The sequence below is a fragment of the Chionomys nivalis genome, chromosome X (assembly GCF_950005125.1).
Source record: "Chionomys nivalis chromosome X, mChiNiv1.1, whole genome shotgun sequence".
Classification (NCBI taxonomy): Eukaryota; Metazoa; Chordata; class Mammalia; order Rodentia; family Cricetidae; genus Chionomys; species Chionomys nivalis.
The window spans coordinates 75,827,600-75,849,887 of record NC_080112.1 but is presented as its reverse complement, the minus strand read 5'-3'; the positions used below and the strand labels follow the sequence as shown (position 1 = coordinate 75,849,887).

The 22,288-nt window shown below is 41.7% G+C and overlaps 2 protein-coding genes across 2 annotated transcripts; both read right to left on the bottom strand.

The window, feature by feature from the left end:
• Positions 1-3,341: 3,341 nt before the first annotated feature.
• LOC130867968 (DNA-directed RNA polymerase II subunit RPB4-like) lies at positions 3,342-4,314 on the bottom strand. Its single transcript, XM_057760192.1, has one exon. It carries the CDS (start codon positions 4,293-4,295, stop codon positions 3,867-3,869), a length of 429 nt encoding a protein of 142 aa, XP_057616175.1. The 5' UTR covers positions 4,296-4,314; the 3' UTR covers positions 3,342-3,866.
• A 13,827-nt stretch (positions 4,315-18,141) lies between these two features.
• LOC130867953 (prothymosin alpha-like) lies at positions 18,142-18,972 on the bottom strand. Its single transcript, XM_057760175.1, has one exon. The coding sequence runs from the start codon at positions 18,889-18,891 to the stop codon at positions 18,562-18,564; it is 330 nt and encodes a 109-aa protein (XP_057616158.1). The 5' UTR covers positions 18,892-18,972; the 3' UTR covers positions 18,142-18,561.
• Positions 18,973-22,288: the final 3,316 nt, after the last annotated feature.

The window sequence follows — 22,288 nt, the reverse complement described above, 5'->3', positions numbered from 1 at the left end:
GTCTTTGGTGCTTCGTTTTTGGGTGGGACCTAGGTATCTGTGGTACTGGAGATGAGAAGTAGTCAGTCTACCAAATTTCTGGTACTTGGTACATACATTTCAAACTCCTCATTGCCTACTCTATGGAAACACCCTTCAAATCCTCTTTTCTTGGATCCTTCTACTTTCAGTACATCCCAGGGTCTCTCACATTCAGACAGGAGGGAAAATCTCCTTAGGAGAGATGGTCTGTGACTAGCCATCCAGCTCTGTCCTGGGAGGGCTCTGGCCTGTGCTGAGTCTCCATAAGCTCAACTTGATGGACAATGTGAAGACTTTGCCTTCCTCACCTCCCACCTCAGAGCTTGTGTGCTAGAAGCAGAGAAGGTGACTGAGAGCCAGGCTCTGATGACACTCCACTTCTCCTTTGCAGAGATTGTAATTTGGCATAAGATGCCCTCTCTCGGTTGTAGGTTTTCATCTATAACACACAGGTAAGAATACTTCCTTCAGAATTGTGTTATTTTAAACTAAAGCTAGTATAACAATTGATAGAATATACAATTTACCCAATAAATATTAGTTGTTTTAATTTTTGTAAAGGTTAGGAAGTTACCTGTACAGCCATACTCCATCAGAGACAATTCTTTCTTAGTTGTGTGGGGTTTCAGTTAACAAGAGAATAACAAAGTGTTTGTCCAAGTTGTTTGGTAACAAAATTGATATCAGGCCCCTTTAGGATTCTTTAGATTATAACTGGCCAATGAATAAGAAATGTAGGGTGTATCCTATTTAGGTTAGGGGTGAGCAGTGATAGCATAACAGGGAAGGCTTCCTGGCTGAGCTGAGTTCTGCTCTGACTATAGTGTGGGCAACAAGGTGCAGGTTGTTGTCCTCCTCCATGGTGAGAAACTAGGTGAGAGAGAGGCAGGCAAGGTACTGGGAATGCTTGCATGGAGCGTGGAAAGAGAGGCGATAGTTGTGTGCTCAGACTGATCTTCAGTGAGCAGAGCATGTAGATCTATTGTTGTTACTCTGATAGGTGGGAGGAGGTGGCACACACACAGACACACACACATATACACACGCATCGCCACAGTGATGAGAGGAGCAGGGTATGGGGGTTTAAAAGGCTTTAAACAGGGGTCAGATAGAACCAGTGTGAAATTTTTGAGAAAATGAATCAGACATATGAAGAGTTGATGCCCACAACTGCCCAACACTGACATGGTGAAGTAGACACAAACTCCTGCCCTAACCAAGAACCTATTTGCAACTGTTACCTATTAGGAAAGGGAAAGTCAGTTTTTCCCAATGGAGTGCCACTGGGTATATTCAGCCACACTCCTGGCAGTACACAAGCCCAGGGGGACTTGAGAAACACAAAACTGACTCCATGTTTGTTTGTTTTTGTAGTTTTTTTTGTTTTTCTGTTTGTGTCTTTTAGTTTATCTTTTACACTTTTTGTTGTTTGCTTTGTTTTGTCTTGAAAGTGAGAATGGGAGGAGAAAGAATATGAACTTCTAGGAGGGGGAAGAACATGATCAAAATATACTGATGAAAATATTAAAAAATTAAAATAAAAAAGACTGTATTGAAGAGGAAAATTAAGAGGCAAGGTGTACATGGAGACACTGATGCAGAAATGCCAGGAGAGATGATGGGTTCCTGACCTGAGTCGAAAGGAAGGACAGCTGTGAGGGTTATGAGCAGTAAACTGGTCAGGAGAGGGGATGGGGACAGAAAAAGAGAAGACTGAGGATGTCTAGGAGTCTCTTTCATATACTGACTTCCATAAAATTAATTGCCTAAAGGTGAGATGATCCTTCGGGGTTTCTGTTTCATGAAAGAGTCTGGGAGACATTCTACAGGACACAGAAGAAAGTGACTGAACCGTCTTTAAAATTTCCTGCTTCATGGAAATGTCTGTTGGATACTATGGGCCTGTAGGCTGAAAATGGATGCCCCAGTGATACAGAAGAACTTTGGGTGACTGTCCAGGCAGCGAGATGTCTCTGTCATTTTTAGAGTTTTGGAAGTTGCTTACAATGCACTTCCTGTTTACTTAGGCTTTCTGGTTGGTGGTTCAGTCTCTGTGAGCCATATGAGCCCAGGTTAACTGATTTTGTGGTGTCCTTGGATCTTCTGGCTCCCATAATCCTTTCTCCCCTCCCACATTTTACAGAGAGAGAGAAAGAGAGAGAGAAAGAGAGAGTTATACACACATATATGTATTTAAGAAGTCTCACATTCCCTAGGCTAGCCTGGAACTTACCACATTACTGAAGATAACTTTAAATTTTTCATTTTCCTGCCACCACCTCCCCAGTGCTGAGATGATAGGCTCATGACACCACAGCTGGTGGCATTTTTGTTTATTTCATGATGTCCTTTGTATTATAAGCAAATATTTTCTATTTGGTTAAATACAATTCATGGTGGCAGGGAAGGAGGAGAAGCTAGATTCTCCCTATGTAGCCCTGGCTATTCTGGAAGTCACTCTGTAGACCAGACTGCCTTTAAACTCACAGAGATTCTCCTGCTTCCCCCTCAGGAATCCTGGGATAAAGGCATACTCCACTCATCTAACCAAGCAACTTTATCTCTTGTTATTTTCTGTAGATCTAAGAAATTGTTTCTTGACCCAATGTCATAAAACTTTACTCTTGTTTTTTAAGTTGATTTTAGATTTTGATCCATTGTGTATTAACTTTGTGTGTGGTTAGTGGCAAGGGCCAATTACATTCTTTTTCTTGTAAATATCCATGTATCATATCATTAACATTTTTGGGAGATATTATAGTTTATCCATTGACTAATCATTATGTTTTAAGTAAAATTGTTAGTTAATAGGTTTTAGTGCTTGTATTAAAATAACAATCTTTGTGTATTAAATTCCAGATCAATCTCAGGCTGGTCTCACCATTTCACTGTTTGTTGTAGCTTTGTGGATGGTTTCTAAAGGGGGAAGCATTAGTTCTTGCACATTGCCCTTCTTTCAAGGCAGTTTGGCCTTCTCTTACTTACTGGTCTACTGCTTGAAGAGACGCATATGACCGTAGCAACTCTTACAACTCTTATAAAACATGCAGTTGTGGACTTGCTTCCAGGTTCAGAGGTTTAGTCCATCATTTAACTTATGGAATGGGTATGGTGGCACTCATGTCATTGGAGCAGTAACTGAGAGCTACATCCTTATCCACAGAGATACAGGACTTGGCATGAAACCTCAAAGTCCATATCCAGTGACACACTTTCTCCAACAGGACACATCTCCTGTCTTAATTAGTGTTTCTATTGCTGTGAGGAGACACCACAATCACAGCAACTCTTTTTTTTTTAAAAAAAAAAAAATTCTGGTTTATCTCTCCCATTTGCAACTAGATAAGAACATTCTTCCCCTATACAAGATTTTGTATAACAGTTTAGTTTTAAAAACTACAAACTATATTTACATCAAAAATTGAAATGACAAGAACAAAGAATAACATGGGCTCCCAAACCACCAAGGTAAGAGACAGTCAACACATCATTCTATCTCACAGGTTCCAGACTGCAGCACGCTTGACCATAACAGCCCTTCAAGGTTGCACAAAACACAGTAACTATGGTCCAATAGTCACTGTGGGGACAGCAACCAAGACCATCACCAAGCCAGCCTTTCCTCTCCAAAAAGCCAAGCTGTTGAGTGTTGGCTCACGCCTGTAATCCCAGAACTTGGCTGAGTGAGGCAGGAGGCGTATCATGAGTCTGAGGACCACAGAGGGACATTATATCTCAATAAAGCAAAGTGACCCAAGTGTCTTCTGCTTCAGCACTCCTGAGTGACGCTGACCAGGCTGGGATGTGGTGGCGTTCTGAGCAATCTCAGGAGCAGGATGTAAACATTAGTACTGGAAGCTGCGCTTGGTCTGGATATCATCGAGAATCTGCTGCAGTTCCTCATCTTCAAAACGCCCTTCCAGACTTGGAATCAGAGCTTTGGACTCCTCAGCAGTCTCTGGGCAAAGATTAGCTAAACAGGCCAACTCAAACTTATGTAGCTTTTTCTGGAGAAGCAAGCTACGAACACTGGCAATGGTCTCTCTATTTTTGAAACGACTGAAACGGGCTGTATAGTTCAGGGTTTTCATGAAAACCTCTGAAAGCTCCTGCTCATCTTCTGCACTCTCATTCTGCTGCTTTCGATGCTCCAGAAGCATGTGAACTTCAGAGTTCAGGAGTGTCTCCGCTGTCTCAAACTCTTTCGGAAAGATGAGTTGAGAGGCATCTTCTTCAACGTCTCCAGCCCGAGGATCGCTGCCGCCGGCCACCATTGTTTTAGGATGTACCGCCACGGACCACAGCAACTCTTACAAAGGAAAATAGTTAATTGTGGTGGCTTGCTAACAGTTCAGAGGTTTAGTCCAGTATGATCATGGCAGGTGGCATTCAAGCAGACAAGTTTCCAGATAAGGAGCTGATAGTTCTATATCTTGATCCACAGGCCAAAGGAAGTGAACTGTAACACTGGCAGCAACTTAAACATAGGAAACCTCAAAGCTCACCACTCATAGAGACACACTTCCTCCACAAGACCATACCTACTCCAACAAGGCCACATCTCCTAATAATGTCACTCCCTGTGAAATTATGGAGGCCAATTACATTCAAACAACCACATTCCACTCCCTGGCCCCCATAAGTTTATGAGAATATCACAATGCAAGATGCATTTAGTCCAACTTCAAAAGTCCCCATAGTCCATCACAGTCTCAACAATGTTTAAAAGTCCAAAGTTCAACGTCTCCTCTGAGACTCATGCAACCTTTTAACTGTAATACCCTATATAATCAAGATCAAAACCCAGATCACATATTTCACACATGTAATGGCACAGGTTATACATTACCATCCCGAAACATAGGTAAGAGAGCATAGTGAGGAAATATTGGACCAAAGCAAGGCTGAAAACCAGTTGGGCAAACTCCAAACTCTGCACCTCCAGGTCTCTTGTCAAAGTGCTCTTCAGATTTCCAATTCCTTTCCGCTTTGTTGACTGCAGTGTACTTCTTTCTCTTGGGCTAGTTCCTGTAGCACGAATTATAATTGGTCTTAATAATAAAAACCTGGAGTCAGCTATTGGGGTAAATGTTGAAAGAACAGAGAAGTAAAGGAGCCAGCCAGTAAAGAGAATTCTTACCTCTCCTGAATCCTCAAACCGAATGGACTGAGATCCTGTCTCCACTCACCTTATATTCCTGTCTCCACCTACCTAGTGCTGGAATTAAAGGCTTGTGTCTCTCAAGTACTGGGATCAAAGGCATGAGATCTCAAGTGCTGGGATCAAAGGTGTGAGCCACCACAACCTGGCCTCTGTGGTTAACTAGTGGCTAGCCCCACCCTCTGTCTTTAGGCAAGCTTTATTTGTTAGAGCATAAACAAAATATCACCACAAGTTCCGTTCCCTGATAGCAGTTTTCCTTGGAAGGTGCCCCATGATTCTGGCATTGCTAACATCTGGGGGTCTCTAAAGCAATCCAGGCTTCATCTCCAAGGCAATTCACAGCTTTACTTTATGGTCTCTCCAGGCCTTCATTTGGGGATACCCCTGACACATGCTTTCCCTCAGCAGCTTTCCTTAGATGTGGAGACAAATTCCATACATAGCCTGTTTCTTCTTTCTTTAACTTTAAAACCAGGGCCACGTGGTCAAAGATGCCAAGTTCTGGTGCTTACTAGAGCTGGAACATGGCTCCTTTGTTCAATTACATCTTCACCAGCTTTCTGTGTTTGATTGTTACCTTCACTACCTAAGCTTGGCTGTCCTGGAACATGCTCTGTAGACCAGGCTTACCTCAAACTCAGAAATTTGCCAGCCCCTGCTTTCTCCAAGATGGAATTAAAGGCATGCACATCAACACTTTGCTCTAAGATTTTCTTTAATTTTTTTTAAGTTGGAAACGTAGCTGGATAGGATCTTGCCCCGAGGTCACCACTTACTTTATTCCATTTCTTAATCTGTTTATCTCCTTGAACCACAACTTAGCTTTATTCCACTTCTGCATGCTCCTTTTCTCCTCAAATTGTTCTACATGTTGTGTTTTAATATGCTGAGCTTGTTCCTTTTCATTATAAGGTTCATTAGAGTTAATACCAATAACCATATGGCAGAGTCTATACTAGATTATTTTGAGATTTTTTCTGCCAACAGAATTAATCCAAAACTCATTAGGTTGTCTTCAGGCAGACTCTGTCTTTGGACAAGGGTGAAAAGCAACCACATTCTTCAATAAAATATCACACAAATAATCTCAAGGCAACATAGTAAGGTTCTTATTTTCTTATTATTTCCCAGCACTGCTGTGGAATAATCCTTCTGTACACTGTAAAATTGTGTCACTTGAATTGGTTTAATAAAAAGTTGACTGGCTGGTAGCCAGGCAGGAAGTATAGGCAGGACAAACACACTAAGGCTGCTGGGATGAAGAAGAGTGGAGTCAGAGAAGATGCCATCAGGCATGGAGCAAGCAAGACATGCTGGAGGACAGGTAAAATCACGAGTCACATGACAGCCACAGATTAATAGAAATACATTAATTTAAGTTGTAAGAGTTAGCTAGTAACAAACATGAGCTACAGGCTGAATATTTACAATTAATATTACAACTCTTAGTAGACAGTTGGAACAGGAAAACTGTGCCTACAAATGGCACCCAAAGTTTGGAAACTACATCAATATAAAACCTGAAAGAGCTTGGCAAAGGGTTCTAGCCACACAGGAACAGAGCCAAGAGCAACTTCCTAACCTATTGTCTCTCATGCCAGCCACAGTACAGGGACTCATCTCTGGGCCCTTGCCTGTAGGCTTGAGCTGCCAGCGTGCCATGGGATAAGCCACATTGTGGGTTCCCATACTCTCTTATACTGGCTGCAGTACAGAAAAGCCTGTCCTGGCAACTGCCTGTAGCAGGGAGCCAGTCGCAAACCTCAATGTGCAACCATCATGTGCTAAGCTGAGCAATACCAGTAGATGATGTAGTAGTTAAAGTGAAGGCGAAGGCATAAGTCACAAACAAATCCCACACCAGTTTGCAATTATGATTAATAGAATGGTTATTTATTTAAAGGGGAAAAAACTTACAGATCACTGTCCCAGACAACAGCCCTCTGTGCAATCAGGAAGGGAGTCTAGTTGCCTGAAGCGGAGCAGGAAGTAAGAGAGAGCGAGGAGGGAAGTGGCCAGCTTTTTTAAAGGGAGAGAGACCACGCCCCAATGGGCTGGTATCTCAGCAGCCATTGGCTGGAGGAGCGGAAGGACCTCCCGCAACACCAAAGTTTCCCCACATGCCATCAAAAAACAATATAAATGCTTGGTAAAACAGATCCAGATAGAAAAAAACCCTCAGAACCGGACTGAACCGGTTTAAACTGGATCGAACTGGTCAGAACCGGTATGAACCAGTTTAAACCGGTTGGAACAGGTTTATATATGTGTGTGTGTGTGTGCGGTTGCACACTGACATTTGACGATGGCAGCTTTGTGACCCATGTTATGGGTGCCCAGGTAATTATGTTAATTATGGTCCCTGATTAAAAATAAAAGGTAACAAAAGCATTTTTATCCACTGAAATATATTTATACATATGTATTTAAATGTCTCTAACATAGATAGATAGATACATAGATAGATAGATGATAGATAGATAGATAGATAGATAGATAGATAGATAGATAGACAGACAGGCAGATAGATGGACTGAGTTCATATGGTCATTAAAAGGCTTGTGTTCATGTATCAGAAGACTATGTTCTCAGGATGTCAGTATATCATAAACAGATACACAGACTCAATGAGCCTCCATCATAATCCTAGCAGTCACTCTTTTGAAATTGACAAATGAATACTAAAGTTCAATGAAGAGTACAGGGGACTCAGAAGAGGCCTGTGGTGGTTTGAATAAGAATGACTCCATAGGCTCCAATATTTAAATGTTTATTTTCCAGACAGTGGAACACTTTGGAAGAATTGGAAGTATTAGGATGTGTGTACTTGTTAGAGGAAGTGTGTCACTGGACATGGGCCTTGATGTTTCAAAAGCACATACCAAGTCCACTGTCTCTCTGCTATGGATCAGGATGTAGCTTTCAGCTACTGTTCCAGAGCCATGAGCACCACCATACCACTACCATGATAATAAATAGGGAACTAAAACCTCTGGAACTGTAAGCAAAGACCCAACTACATGGTTTCCTTAAAAAAAAAAAGTTGCTGTGCTCCTAATGTCTATTCATAGCAATAAACCAGTGATAAAGAAAAGGCCAAATAATCTTATATGGTGATATTTTGTTTATGATCTAACAAATAAAGCTTGCCTAAAGATCAGAGTGCAGAGCTAGCCACACTAGATAGCCATGGAGGTCAGGCAGTAGTGGCAAGCACCTTTAATCCCAGCACTCAGGAGACAGAGGTAGACAGATCTCTGATAGTTCAAGGCCACCCTGGGCTACACAAAATTGATCCATCCTAAAAGTGAAACAGCTCACACAAAGGTGATTTCAGCACTTGGGATCACATACCTATAATCCCAGCACTAGGGAGGTGGAGACAGGAGTGATACAGCTGAGTGGAGAAAGGAATATAGGGTGGGAGGAGACAGGAGCTCATTCCAGTCCGTCTGATGCCGTCAGTCTTAAGCAGCCTAAGGACAGAATCACCCATTTGTTATGAGCATTGGGAGTGGTAAGAACTCTAGTAGCTGCCACTCTGCTTCTCTGATTCTTCAGCTTTCACCCCTTGATAGCTGACTCTGAGTTTTTATTATTAAGAACAAGTACAATTCAAGCTACATCTGGTGCCTAACTTTTTGGGTATGGATTCATGAAGAAGCTGTTTGCCTGAACAGGCTTTGCAGCAATTGACATATGCCTGAACTACACTTGACTGGAGTCACTGCCCCGCCCCTGGGTTAATCTTTCTTCTCTCCTGGTGGGCTTTCCCTGGACCCCCTTCTTCAGATGCTGCCAAAACTAGGTAGATGCCTTGAAATATGAACAGGCTTATAATGTTCTACGCAGCAGCAATCAACCTCACGTCTTTATCATCACCATCAGCAGATTCGGTGAGAAAATTGGGAATTCTTTTTTTTCACTATTTAATTTTTTAAATAAAATGAAAACAATCTTTTTACATTTTACATAACAATCCCAGTTCCCACTCCCTACCTTCCTCCCATTCCCTCCACTGACCCCCTCACTATGCTCCCCATCCACTCCTCAGAGAGGGTAAGACACATTACTTTGGGAAATGTCCAAGGCCCTCCCTACTATATCTAGGCTGAGCAAGGTATCCAGCTAAAGAGAATAGGTTCCCAAAAATCTGATGCATGCTGTAAGAATAAATCCTGGTGCCTCTACCAGTGGCCCCTCAGTCTGCCCCAGCCATGCAACTGTCAACAACACTCAGAAGGAATAGGTTGGGCCTATTCTGTTTCCTTTCCTGTCCAGCTGGAGGTGGTGAGCTCCCATTAGCTCAGATAAACTGTTTCAGTGGGTGAACCCTTCATGGTCTTGACCTCTTCGCTCATATTCTCACTCCTTCCACTCTTCAACTGAACTTTGGGAGTTCAGTCCAGTGCTCTGATGCAAGTCTCTGCTTCTGTTTCCATCAGTTGCTGGATGAAGGTTCTATAGTGATATTGAAGACATGCATCAGTCTGACTACAGGGAAAGGCACCCTCTCCTCTATTGCTTAGGGTCTTAGCTGGGGTCATCTGTGGATACCTGGGAATTTCCCTAGTACTAGGTTTCTTGCTAGTCCCATAATGGCTCCCTCAATCAAAATATCTCTTATCTTGCTCTCATCTTTCTCCTTACTCCATCTCAACTATCCCATTCCCTCAAGTTCTCCTCCCTCCTCCCTTTGTCCCCTCGTCTTCCCCTTCTGCCCTCCCCACTTTCCCCATCCCTATGCTCCCAATTCTATCAGGCAGTCTTGTCTATTTTCCCTTTCCAGATAGATCTATGTAAGTTTTTCTTAGTCCCCTCGTCTTCCCCTTCTGCCCTCCCCACTCTCCCCACCCCCATGCTCCCAATTTTGTCAGGCAATCTTGTCTATTTCCCCTTTCCAGATAAATCTATGTATGTTTTTCTCAGGGTTCACCTTGTTACTTAACTTCTCTAGAATCAGGAACTATAGCCTCAATATCCTTTGCAGGGAAATAACTATGTTCATAACAGCATTATTTGTAGTAGCCAGAATGTGGAAACAACCCAGATGCCCCTCAATGGAAGAATGGATAAAGAAGGTGTGGAATATGTATGCATTAGAGTATTACTCAGCGGAAAAACAAAAAACAAACAAAAAAAAAAACAATGGCATCTTGAATTTTGCATGCAAATGGATAGAAATAGAAAACACTATCCTGAGTGAGGTAACCCAGACCCAAAAGGACGAATACGGTACTTACTCACTCATAAGTGGATTCTAGCCATAAATAAAGGATATTGAGCCTATAATCCATGATCCTAGAGTAGCTAAATAGGAAAGTGAACTGTTGAAGGAGCTACGGGCTGCATTCCTGCCACCTAGCTCCCGGCCTGGCTAGCTTATGCCCCCAAATAACAACACACAAACTGTATTCTTTTAAACACTGCTTGGCCCATTAGCTCTAGCCCTTACTGGCTAATTCTCATATCCCGATCAACCCATCTCTAATAATCTGTGTAGCACCAGTCTTACTGTGAAAGATTCAGCATGTCTGACCTGGCGGCTTGCTTCATGGCATCTGCCTCTGAGAGGAGCTGCCCTGCATCTGCCCGGGAGAGGGGAGCATGGCCTCTGTCTCTCAGAGGAGCTGCCCTGCATCTGAGCTCACTTCCTCTTCCTCCCAGCATTCTGTTCTGTTTACTCCACCCACCTATGTTCTAACCTATGAGGGCCAAGCAGTTTCTTTATTATTTAACCAGTGACCTTCCTCTATCAGTGAACCCAAAGAAAAACATATAGTTATCCTCCTGGATATTGGAAGTAGACAAGATTGTCAGGCAAAAATTGGGAACTTGGGGGTGGGGTGGGGTGAAGTAAGGGGAGATGGAGAGAGAGAAGTGAGAAGGGGAGGATAGGGAGAGCTTGGGGGAATGAGATGGTTGGGATGGAGGCAGGCTGGATATGGGAGCAGGGAAGTATATATCTTAATTGGGGGAGTTATTTTAGGGTTGGCAAGAGACTGGACTCTAGAGGGGTTCCCAGGTGTCCATGAAGATATCCCCAGCTAGATCTTTGGGCAGCTGAGGAGACGGAGCCTGAAATGGCTCTATATTATAGCCATACTGGTGAATATCTTGCATATCACCATAGAACCTTCATCTGGCGATGGATGAAGCTAGAGACAGAGACCCACATTGGAGCACTGGACTGAGCTCCCAAGGTCCAAATGAGGAGCAGAAGGAGGGAGAACATGAGCAAGGAAGTCAGGACCGCGAGGGATGCGCCCACCCACTGAGACGGTGGAGCTGATCTGATGGGAGCTCACCAAAACAAGCTGGACTGGGACTGATGGAGCATGTGATCAAACCAGACTCTCTAACGTGTGGGACAAGGAGGGCTGACTGAGGAGCCAAGGACAATGGCACTGGGTTTCAATTCTACTGCATGTTTTGGCTTTGTGGGAGCCTAGACTGTTTGGATGCTCACTTCCTAGACCTGGATGGAGGGGGGAGGGCCTTGGACTTCCCACAGGGCAGGGAACCCTGACTGCTCTTTGGACTGGAGAGGGAGGAGGAGGAGGATAGAGGGAGTGGGAAGGAAAGAGGAGGAGGGAAGGAGGTGGAAATTTTTAAGAAAAATAAATAAATAAATAAATAAATAAACCAAGAAGTAGTGCTAGAAATAAAGGTCATTTCAACCATGAGAGAAAAAAAAAAAACCTTCTGAGATACCTAATCTTGCACCAGTCAGAATAGCTCGGATCAAAAATACCAGTGCTAGCTTATGCTGGAAACGATGTGGAGTAAGGGGTACATTCCTCAATTACTGATGAGAATACAAACTTTTACAACCATTCTGGAAACCAGTATGGCAGCTTTTCAGAAAACTGGGAATCAATCTACCTCAGGCTTCAGAAATATCATTTTTTGGCATATACCCAAAAGATGTTCAACCATACTACAAGGATATGTGCTCAGCTTTGTTCATAGCAGCATTATTTGTAATAGCCAGAAGTTGGAAACAACCTAGATGCCCCTCAACCAAGGAATTGAAAATTCTTAAATGGGAAAATTCGTAAAAAGAGAGAGCTTCTCCCAACATTAAAAAATGAGAAACACAATTATGATAGAGAAACTTAGGCCTCTGTATGATTTTAATCAACGCATGATTTAAAAATGAAACAATTAAATGAAAGGATGATCAACTTAACTGGGCCTGACATAATGTTGATTATCATTTTGATAATTCAGGTTATTTTTTCTGATTTTTTATTTTAATCTATTTTTTAAAAAACTACTTTTTCTCATTTTTCATGTGAAATCCATTTCCCACTTTCTCCCCTCCTCCTGCTCACTCCACCTTCCACCCCATCCATCCCCTACCCCACTCCCCCCCTCCACTCCTTAGAGAGGGTAAGGCTTCCCATGAGGAGTCAACAAAGTCTAGCACATTGCTTTGAGGCAGAACCAAGGTCCTGCCCAATATATCTACTCTGGGCAAGGTATCCCTCCAGAGAGAATGGATTCCAAAAAGCCAGAACAAGAAGTAGGGCTAAATCCTGGTCTCACTGCCCGTGGCTACACAGTCTACCCAGCCATACATCTATCACCCATATTTAGAAGGCCTAGTTTGGTCCTCTGCTCGCTCCCTTGCTGTCAGGCTGGAGTTGGAAGGCTTCCATTAGCTCAGGTAAGCTGTTTCAGTGAGTGTCCCCATCATGGTCTTGACTTCTCTGCTTGTATTCTCACTCCTCCTTCTCTTTAACTGGACATTGGGAGCTCAGCCCAATGATCCACTGTGGTTCTCTGCATCTGCTTCCATCAGTTATTGAATATAGGCTCTATGATGACATTTAAGATAGTCATCAATCTGACTACAGAACAAGACCAGTTCAGGCAACTTCTCCACTATTGCTTAGAGTCATACCTAGGGTCATCTTTGTGGGTTCCTTGGAAGTTCTCTAGTGCTAGGTTTCTTGCTAGCCCCGTAATGGCTCCCTCAGTCAAGATATCTCTTTCCTTGTTCTCCTTCTCTGTACTTCCCCCATCTTGACCATCCCATTCCTTCTGGTTATACTTCCCCTCCACTTCTCCCCTTTTCCTCCCTTCCATATTCCCTTCTCCCCCAACTTCCATACTCCCAACTTTCTCCAAAGATTTTGTCTATTTCCCCTTCACAAAGGGATCTATGTATGTTTCTCTTAGGGTTTTCCTTGATACTTAGCCTTTCTGGGGTCGTGGACTATAGGTTCCTTACCCTTTGCTAGTATTCACATATGAGTGGGTACATAACATACTCATCTTTCTGGGTCTGTGTTACTTCACTCAGAATGTTTTTCTCTTTTTTACATTTTTAATTGATTTTTATTGAGCTCTACATTTTTCTCTGCTCCCCTCCCTGTCTCTCCCCTCCCCTCTTCAACTCTTCCCCAAGGTCTCTATGCTCCCAAATTACTCAGGAGATCTTGACCATACTCAGTAACAAAGCAAACCTCAATAAATACAAAATGTCTGAAATAACCCCTTGTATCTTATCAGATCTCCATGGCTTAAAGCTAGAATTCAACAACAACACTAATTGGAGAAAGTCCACAAACTCATGGAAATTGAACAGTGCTCAACTGAATCACCCCTGGGTCAAAGAAGAAAATTAAAGAAATTAAAGGCTTCAAAAAATTAAATGCAAATGAATACACAATGTACCCATACTTATGGGACACTTTGAAAGCAGAGCTAAGAGGAAAATTCACAGCACTGAGTGTCTACACAAAGAACCTGGCGAACTCTCACACTAGTGACTTAATGGCACACCTAAAAGCTCTAGAAAAAAAGAAGCAAAACATAACCAGGAGGAGTAGATGACAGGAAATAATCAAATTATGGGCTGAAATCAATAAAATAGAATCAAAGAAAACAATACAAAGAATAAGTGAGACAGAGTTGTTCTTTGAGAAAATCAATTAAGATAAACCAAGCTTTATTCAAACTAACCAAAAGGCAAAGAGAAAATAGTCAAATTAACAAAATCAAAAATAAAAAGGGGAACTTAATAACATACACTTCAGAAATCCAGAGAATGATCAGGTCATACTTCAAAAACACGTACTTTACAAAATTGAAACATTTAAAGGAAATGAAAATTTTTCTGGAAAAGGTACCACATACCAAAATTAAATCAAGACCAAATGAACAACTTAAATAGACTTATAACCCCTAAGGAAATAGAAGCAGCCGTCAAAAGTCTCAAAAAAAAAAAAAAAAAGCCTGGGGCCAGATGGCTTCAGTGCAGAATTCTACCAGAATTTCAAAGAAGAACTAATAGCAATACTCCTCAAATTGTTCCACACAATAGAAACAGAAGGAACATTACCAAACTCTTTTTCTAATGCTACAGTTACCCAATATACAAACCACACAAAGACACAGTTAAGAAGGAAAACTACAGACCAATCTTCCTCATGAACACTGATGTTCAAAAAAATACTAGAAAACCAAATCTAAGACCACATCAGAAAGACCACCCACCATGACCAAGTAGGCTTCATCCCAGAGATGCAGAGATGATTCAACATATGAAAATCTGTTAATGTTGGGGCTGGAGAGATGGCTCAGTGGTTAAGAGCATTGCCTGCTCTTCCAGAGGTCCTGAGTTCAATTCCCGGCAACCACATGATGGCTCACAATCATCTGTAATGAGGTCTGGTGCCCTTTTCTGACCTGCAGACATACACACAGACAGAATATTGTATACATAATAAATAAATAAATATTTTTTTAAAAAGAAAATCTGTTAATGCAATCCACCATATAAACAAACTGAATGAAAAAATTCACATGATCATCTCATTAGATGCTGAAAAATTCTTCAACAAAATCCAACACCCCTTCCTGATTAAGGTTTGGGAGAGATAATATTAATATCCTTCTGGAGTCTTTGATGGAGTTGAAGAAATTATATTTATAGTTTTGCTTAGTTATGATAAAAGATAAAGTAGATATAAATATTGTAACTGTAATTATTGCTTGATACCTGTTTTGTTATATGTAATTTTACTATGTTAAAGATAAAGCCTTCCCTTTTATTTAAACAGAAAAGGGGAGGTGATGTGGAATTCCCCTCTGTACGCTGTAAATACCATTGGTTAATAAAGAAAACTGTCTTGGGCCTGTGCAGGGAATAGATGTAAGCAGAGAAAACTAAACTGAACTCTGGGAAAAAGAAGGCAGAGTCAGAGAGAAGTCATGGAGCTGCTGCCAGAGACATAGGTGCTGAAACTTTGCTGGTAGGCCATGACCTCATGGTGATGCACAGATTAATGGAGATGGGTTAAATTAAGATATAAAAGCTAGCAAATAAGAAGCTAGAACTAAAAGGCCAAGCAGTGATTTAAATAATATGGTTTCTGTGTGTTTATTTCAGGGATGAGTGGCCAGGAACAAAATAAGCAGCCTCCGTACTACAGGAGACCACTTCCTGAATTTAATACCAGTATCACAGTCACTGAGATTGACAACTAATAAATGGCACCTCCTGAAACTAAGAAATTTCTGCAAGTCAAAGGAGATGGCCAACAAGAGAAAAAGGTAGCCTACTGAATGGAAAAGTATCTCTACCAATCCCACATCTGACAGAGGGCTGATCTCCATAGTATACAAAGAACTCAAGAAACAAGACATCAAAATACCAAATATTCCATTTTAAAAACTAAGGTACATATCTAAACAGAAAAATCTCAGAAGATGAATATCAAATGGCCAAAAAAAAAAAAACATTTAAGGAACTGCTCAACATCCTTAGTCATCAGGGAAATGCACAAGTCAAAACCACTCTGAGATACCAATCAGAATGGATAAGATCAAAAACACTGATGACAGCTTATGTTGGAGAAGATATGGAGTAAAAACAACACTCCTCCATTGCTGGTGGGAATGAAATCTTGTACAGCCAATTTGGAAATCAGTATGGCAATTTCTCAGAAAATTAGGAATCAATCTACCTTGAGACCCAACAATACCACACTTGGGCATATGCCCAAAGGATGCACACTCATACAACAAAGACATTTGCTCAACTATGTTCATAGCAGCATTATTCATAATAACTAGAACCTGGAAACAACCTAGATGCTCCTCAACCAAAGAATAGATAAAGAAAATGTGGTACATTTACACAATGGAGCACTACTAAGCAGTAAAAGGCAATGGCATCATAAAATTTGCAGGCAAATGGATGGAACTAGAAAAAACCAATCTGAGTGAGGTAACCCAGATACAGAAAGACAAATACAGTATGTACTCACTTATAAGTAGATATTAGATAAAAAGCACAGGATAAACAGCTTACATTCCACAACCCCAGAGAAGCTAAGAAACAAGGAGAACCCTAAGAGAGACATAGATGGATCCCCTGGGAAGGGGAAATAGGCAAGATCTCCTGAGTAAAGTGGGAACATTAGGCTAGGGGAGGATGAAAGGGAAGGGAGGTGGGGAGAAGAGGAGGAGGAGGAGGAGAAATGAGGAATCAGGATGGTAAATTTGTGGGAAGGACAGAGAAGTATAGCAAGGAAAGAGATATCCTGAGGGAGGCATAATAGTGTTAGCAAGAAACCTGTCACTAGGGAGATTCCCAGAAATCCACAAAGATGAGCCCAACTAAGAATCTAAGCAACAATGGAGAGGGTGCCTGAACTGACCTTCCCCTGTTATCAGATTTATGACTACCTTAGTTGTCATCATAGAACCTTCATCCAGTAAATGTTGGAAGCAGATGCAGAGATCCACAACTAAGCACTGGTCTGAGCTCCTCGTGTCCAGTTGAGAAGAGGGAGGAACAGGAATATGAGCAAAGGGGTCAAGACCATGATGGCGAAACAGATAAACATCTTATCCAAGCTAGTGGGAGATCACTGACTCCAGACTGACAACTGAGGAACCAGCGTAGGACCAAACTAGATCCTCTGAATGTGGATGAAAGTTGTGTGACTTAGGCTGTTTGTGGGACCACTTGTAGTGGGGCCAGTATGTATCCCTAGTGCCTGAATAGCTTTATGAAGCCCATTCACTATGGAGAGATACATTGCTCTGGCTAGATACTGGGGGGAGGGCGTCTGTCCTGATTCAATGGTCCTGCCTTTATTTGCTCAACTATGTTCATAGCAGCATTATTCATAATAACCAGAACCTGGAAACAACCTAGATGCCCCTCAACTAAAGAATAGATAAAGAAAATGATGTGACAGACTTTGTTGACCCCCCATGGGAGGCCTCATCCTCTCTGAGAAGTGTATGGGGGGGGGTGAAGGGAGTGGGGAAAAAAGAGGGACAGAGAACCAGAATTTTATGTAAAAAAGAAAAAGATTGTTTTTAAAAAATTAAAAGCTAAAAAAGGATAATAAAATCTTTGTAGGGGAATGCTTGAAGGGTAATATGACTAGAATGCAGTTAAGCCCCGCATATGCATTCTGTAATTTCTCTCCCAACAAAGTCAATTCTCTTTCAGCCTCTGCTGATAATTTCCTAGAACTTTACATACTTTTCACAATAAATTATGCAGTCCATAATTATCTATCCCAATAGTGAGCCATAGCAACCTTTGGAAGTCATTAGGAGTCTGCAATAGATCTCTCCTGATTTGTACCTTTTGGGGTTGAATTTTTTGTAGACCTGTTTTTTTGTTTGTTTGTTTGTTTTTCTGTTAGAACAACTCAGCAAAATAAAATTCCGGTTTATTGTTGGACATTGTTTCACACATACATCAAACAGGCCAAAAAAATAAATAAATAAACAGCAACTTCATAGACCAAAAAAAGGAAGAAAAAAGAAACCTTTTGTCTTTGGCCTTTTTAACCATCTCATACAAACCAACTACTTATAGTACAGCTAGGTACATACACAAAAAAAAGTTACTGGAATGCTCGGAATAAGATTGTTTTTTTGTTGTCGTTTTTGTTTCTTTGTTTTTTTTTTACAAGGTTTTTTTTTTCTCCTTTGAGATTATAATGAACATGGTCACACCACAAGTAAGGTCAGAAGTAGGACAGAGAACACTCTGAAGGCTGGTCTGGTCACCTGTCATCATCAAAAAAGGCTGACCCCTAACAATATGTACAAAAATGTAAAATGTAAATAAAAAATACAAACAAATTTTCCTTTTAAAGTATTTTTAAGAAAAAAAGCAGGGCCTTGGAAGTTTTGGTTTTTTCCTCCCCTGTTGCAAATTCATGTTGTGGTTTTGGTGGGTTGATGAAGAGCGCATGTCATCTGTGGGTGGCACTGCCTGCTGTGGGCGGGCGGGGCCTGCTCCTCTACTCGAAGGTGACCACGTTTAAATTCTGAGATGGGAAGTGGAGGGTTAACAGGTCACGGCGGCCTTAGTTTAGCTTTTCCTTTGCTGTCTAGTCATCCTCGTCAGTCTTCTGCTTCTTGGTGTCAACATCATCATCCTCATCGTCTTCAGCTACCTGCTTGCCCGTAGGAGCCTCAGCTTCCTCATCTTCATCTCCATCCTCTTCCTCAACGTCACCTTCCTCCTCCTCCTCTTTTTCCCCACCTTCTTCCTCTTCTTCATCTACCTCATTGTCGGCCTCCTGCTCCCCATTTTCCTCATTAGCATTGCCATTGGCAGGTGCGGCTCTTCCATTCTCAGCCTCCTCCACAACTTCCTTCTTCTCCTTCAAGTCCTTGGTGGTGATCTCGGAGCTGGTGTCCACGGCCGCGTCTGACATGGTGGGGCACGCCGGTGTTCCACTGCAGCGAGGGCGAGACGAATCGAGTTCGAGGACTCTGGCGAGAGAGCTGCCAGAGTCTGCCGCATGGAGGAGGAGGAGGAGGAGGAGGAGGAGGAGGAGGAGGAGGAGGAGGAGGAGGAGGAGGAGGCGCAAAGATGGCTTTTCAGAGCAGCCAGTCTGTAGACCTGTTTTATATCCTAAGTAATTAATAGAATCCCCTCTTCATATTTTCCCAGGCAAAATTTGTAGTCCCCAATGAGGGAAAACTATCTTATTTCTTCAAACACTTTTTAAAGTATCCACATTTGAATAAGATAATAAAATATCATCCATTTATTGTTAAATTATATATAGATTGTGGAAACTATGCATGAATTATTTCCAATGATTTCTTGCACAAAATATTGACACAAGGTGGGGCTATTTAGCATTTCCTATAGGAGAACCTTTCATTGATATCTCTTAAAAGCCTAAGAGTTGTTATAAGTAGGCACCATACAGGCAATTTTTCTCCTATCTTTTTCTTCTAAAGGTATATGAAGAAAGTCTTTCAGCACTTATTGCTCTTGTGGAGGACCCAAATTTTGTTACCAACACCTTGTGCAGCTTACAACCACATGCAACTTACTCCAGGAAACCACTTCTTTCTGGCACTACACAATCACATGGACACAAATACACATACACAAACATAAATGAAATATTAAAATAAATTAATATGCTAATTTATTAATTTGAAATAATTAATAATTAACTCAATTATAATTTTTCTTGCAATAGAACATTCAAATAGCATTGGACTGCTAATATATAGCTCTCTTCTGTTGTAGTCTTCTTTTTTTTCTTTTTATTCTTTTTTAATTAAAATTTCCAACTGCTCCCCGTTTCCCATTTCCCTCCCCCTCCTCCCACATATTGCCCCCTCCCCCCACTCCCCTCCCCCTATCCCCACTCCTCTTCTCCTCCCCCCAGTCCATTCCCCCTCCCTCTCGATACTGAAGAACAGTCCAAATTCCCTGCCCTACAGGAAGACCAAGGTCCTCCCACTTCTATCTAGGTCCAGGAAGGTGAGCATCCAAACAGGCTAAGCTCCCACAAAGCCAGTTCATGTATTAGGATCGAAACCTAGTGCCATTGTCCTTGGCTTCTCATCAGCCTTCATTGTCTTAATATATTTGTTTTCATTCATCTCAGTTGTGAAATCAGCATGTCCTTTTTCTTACTCTAACTTGTGCCTTTGAATGTGGTTCTAGTGTCCAGCCTGTGTTTGTTCCTATCCATCTCTATCCTGTTTCACTTGATGGATTACAAGCTTTCATGTGTTATTCTGCTCCACAGTATCTAATATAGTGACCACTTAGAAAAAGGATTGAATTTCTGTGTGCATTTCGTCTTTCAGATTCCTAAATGCAATGGTGCTGAAATCACTGCTTACCGACTGCAGTGGGGACAAGTTGAAGATTCCATGCACTTGATTTACACTGGCCCTTGTTTGCAGTACGAAGTCAAAGGCCTTATTCCAGCAACTACGTATTTTTGCAGAGTCCAGGTAGAGATGGCATTTCCTTCACTATAAAGAAGGCAATAGCTATTAAACTGCACTTCCCATATATATAGAATACTAGTGTCATTCCCAATGTAAAGACCAGAGTAAAGTCATGAAGGGAAGGATTTCTAAGAATATTGCTTATCTTTGACTACAGCACTTGGAGTTCCTTCTCATATTATTTAAAACCCCAAATGATCTCACATGTACTTTCCAGTCCCAATTGATCTGCCATATTTCCATTATATGTCTGTGATTTTCAGATCTCTCTGAACTTAGCAATTATCTAAAATGCTTCTTTAAAACACTGACTTGAGACCGGCATCTAGTACAAGCATGTATTTCCAGAATTTTAGAGGATGATGCAGGAGGATTGTCATAGCTTTGAGGTAAGCCTGGGATACATAGTAAGTTCGTCTTAAACAAACAAACACACACATTCAGGCCTATACAATCAGCTTCATTCTTTTCTTTTTCTTTCTTTCTTTTTTTTTTTTTGGTGGGGGTTGGTCTTGCTTTTGGCTCTTTGAGACAGGGCAGGGATTCTCTGTGTAGCCCTGGTTGTCCTGGAATTCTCACTGGAGAACAGGCTGGCCTCAAACTCAGAAATCCAACAGCCTCTGCTTCCGCAATGCAAAGATAGGTTGACTTTGAGAAAAACTTGGGACAGGCACTTATCAGAAATCAAGAGAGTAAGACGATCAACTTCATTTACTGGCTAGGTTTCTTATAGGGGTAGTTCTTGGAAAGGCCTTACTGGGGGTGCTGTGAATTTTCCTGAATGATCAGAATGGTCTTGTGGGTTAGATGAGATGATGTTACTGATTTAACTAACATTACGGGAATGATACATTCAATTAAAGTCTGCCTTCAGCAAACTGAAACTCTTAGTTTCATGGAAAGGGATACTATTCAGGCCAGAATGGAGCTGCCTTCAAGACAAGATGGCTGTGCTTCTGTTCTCTCAATTCAGGAACTATGCTCTAATGATACTTCCTGTTAGAGAGGGGCGACAGTCCTAGGAACGAAGGGACTGGAGGAGAAAAACTTTAAGGCCTTCTTGTGAGTTAACTGTGCTAGGAAAACTGAGGTGATCCTGTCAGCCAAAATCTTCTGGAAAAGGTTAACAGATCATGGATAGAGCAATCCCAGAATGATCACGATAAGCAGGAGCAACTAAAGGAGCAGCCAAAGGAGCAATTAAGTATGTGAAAGGGTTAATCATGAGATGGAGGACTGAAGAACAATGGCTCTGTTCTTTAATAATTTTAATTTAATTTTATAAAGATGCCTGGCAGCCACAGAGGTCAGAATAGAAAGCTTCAGGTCCCTTGGAACAGAGTTACATATGATTGTGAGCCACACTGAGGATGCTGGAAACTGAACCCAGGACCACTGTAAGAGCAACAAGTGTTCTTAATCGTCAAGCCATTTTTCCAGGCCACTAGCCTGTAAACCTTGTTCTCCATTTCTACCAGAACCAACTTACTGGTAAGCAAATAGCGCTGTTTATTCAAAAGTGCACACATTGCCCCCATAGGTGACCTCTAAAATACAGGGAAGGTCCAGAAGGTCTGCATGACAAAAATAGCTAGGTATTAACTGATTTTAGATTGTGAGGAGCCAATGTGTAACATTGCTGATGCTCTCTCTAACACTTGTTTAGAGAGAAAGACGGGTTAACTGGTGAAAGGTTTCTCATAGGATGGGGGTCCTTGTATCTAACTCCATCATGATTCCCAAGGTTGTTTAGAGACCCTGATGGAGGCTAAGACCTGGATAGGTACATCAGAGGAGAGAAATGACATGGCGGGGGACAGAAAAAGGAAAGAGTACTTTTTCCTGTCC

Coding starts and splice junctions, on each gene's coding strand:
- LOC130867968 (XM_057760192.1), bottom strand. CDS start 4,295: ATGGTGGCCGGCGGCAGCGATCCTCGGGCTGGAGACGTTGAAGAAGAT.
- LOC130867953 (XM_057760175.1), bottom strand. CDS start 18,891: ATGTCAGACGCGGCCGTGGACACCAGCTCCGAGATCACCACCAAGGAC.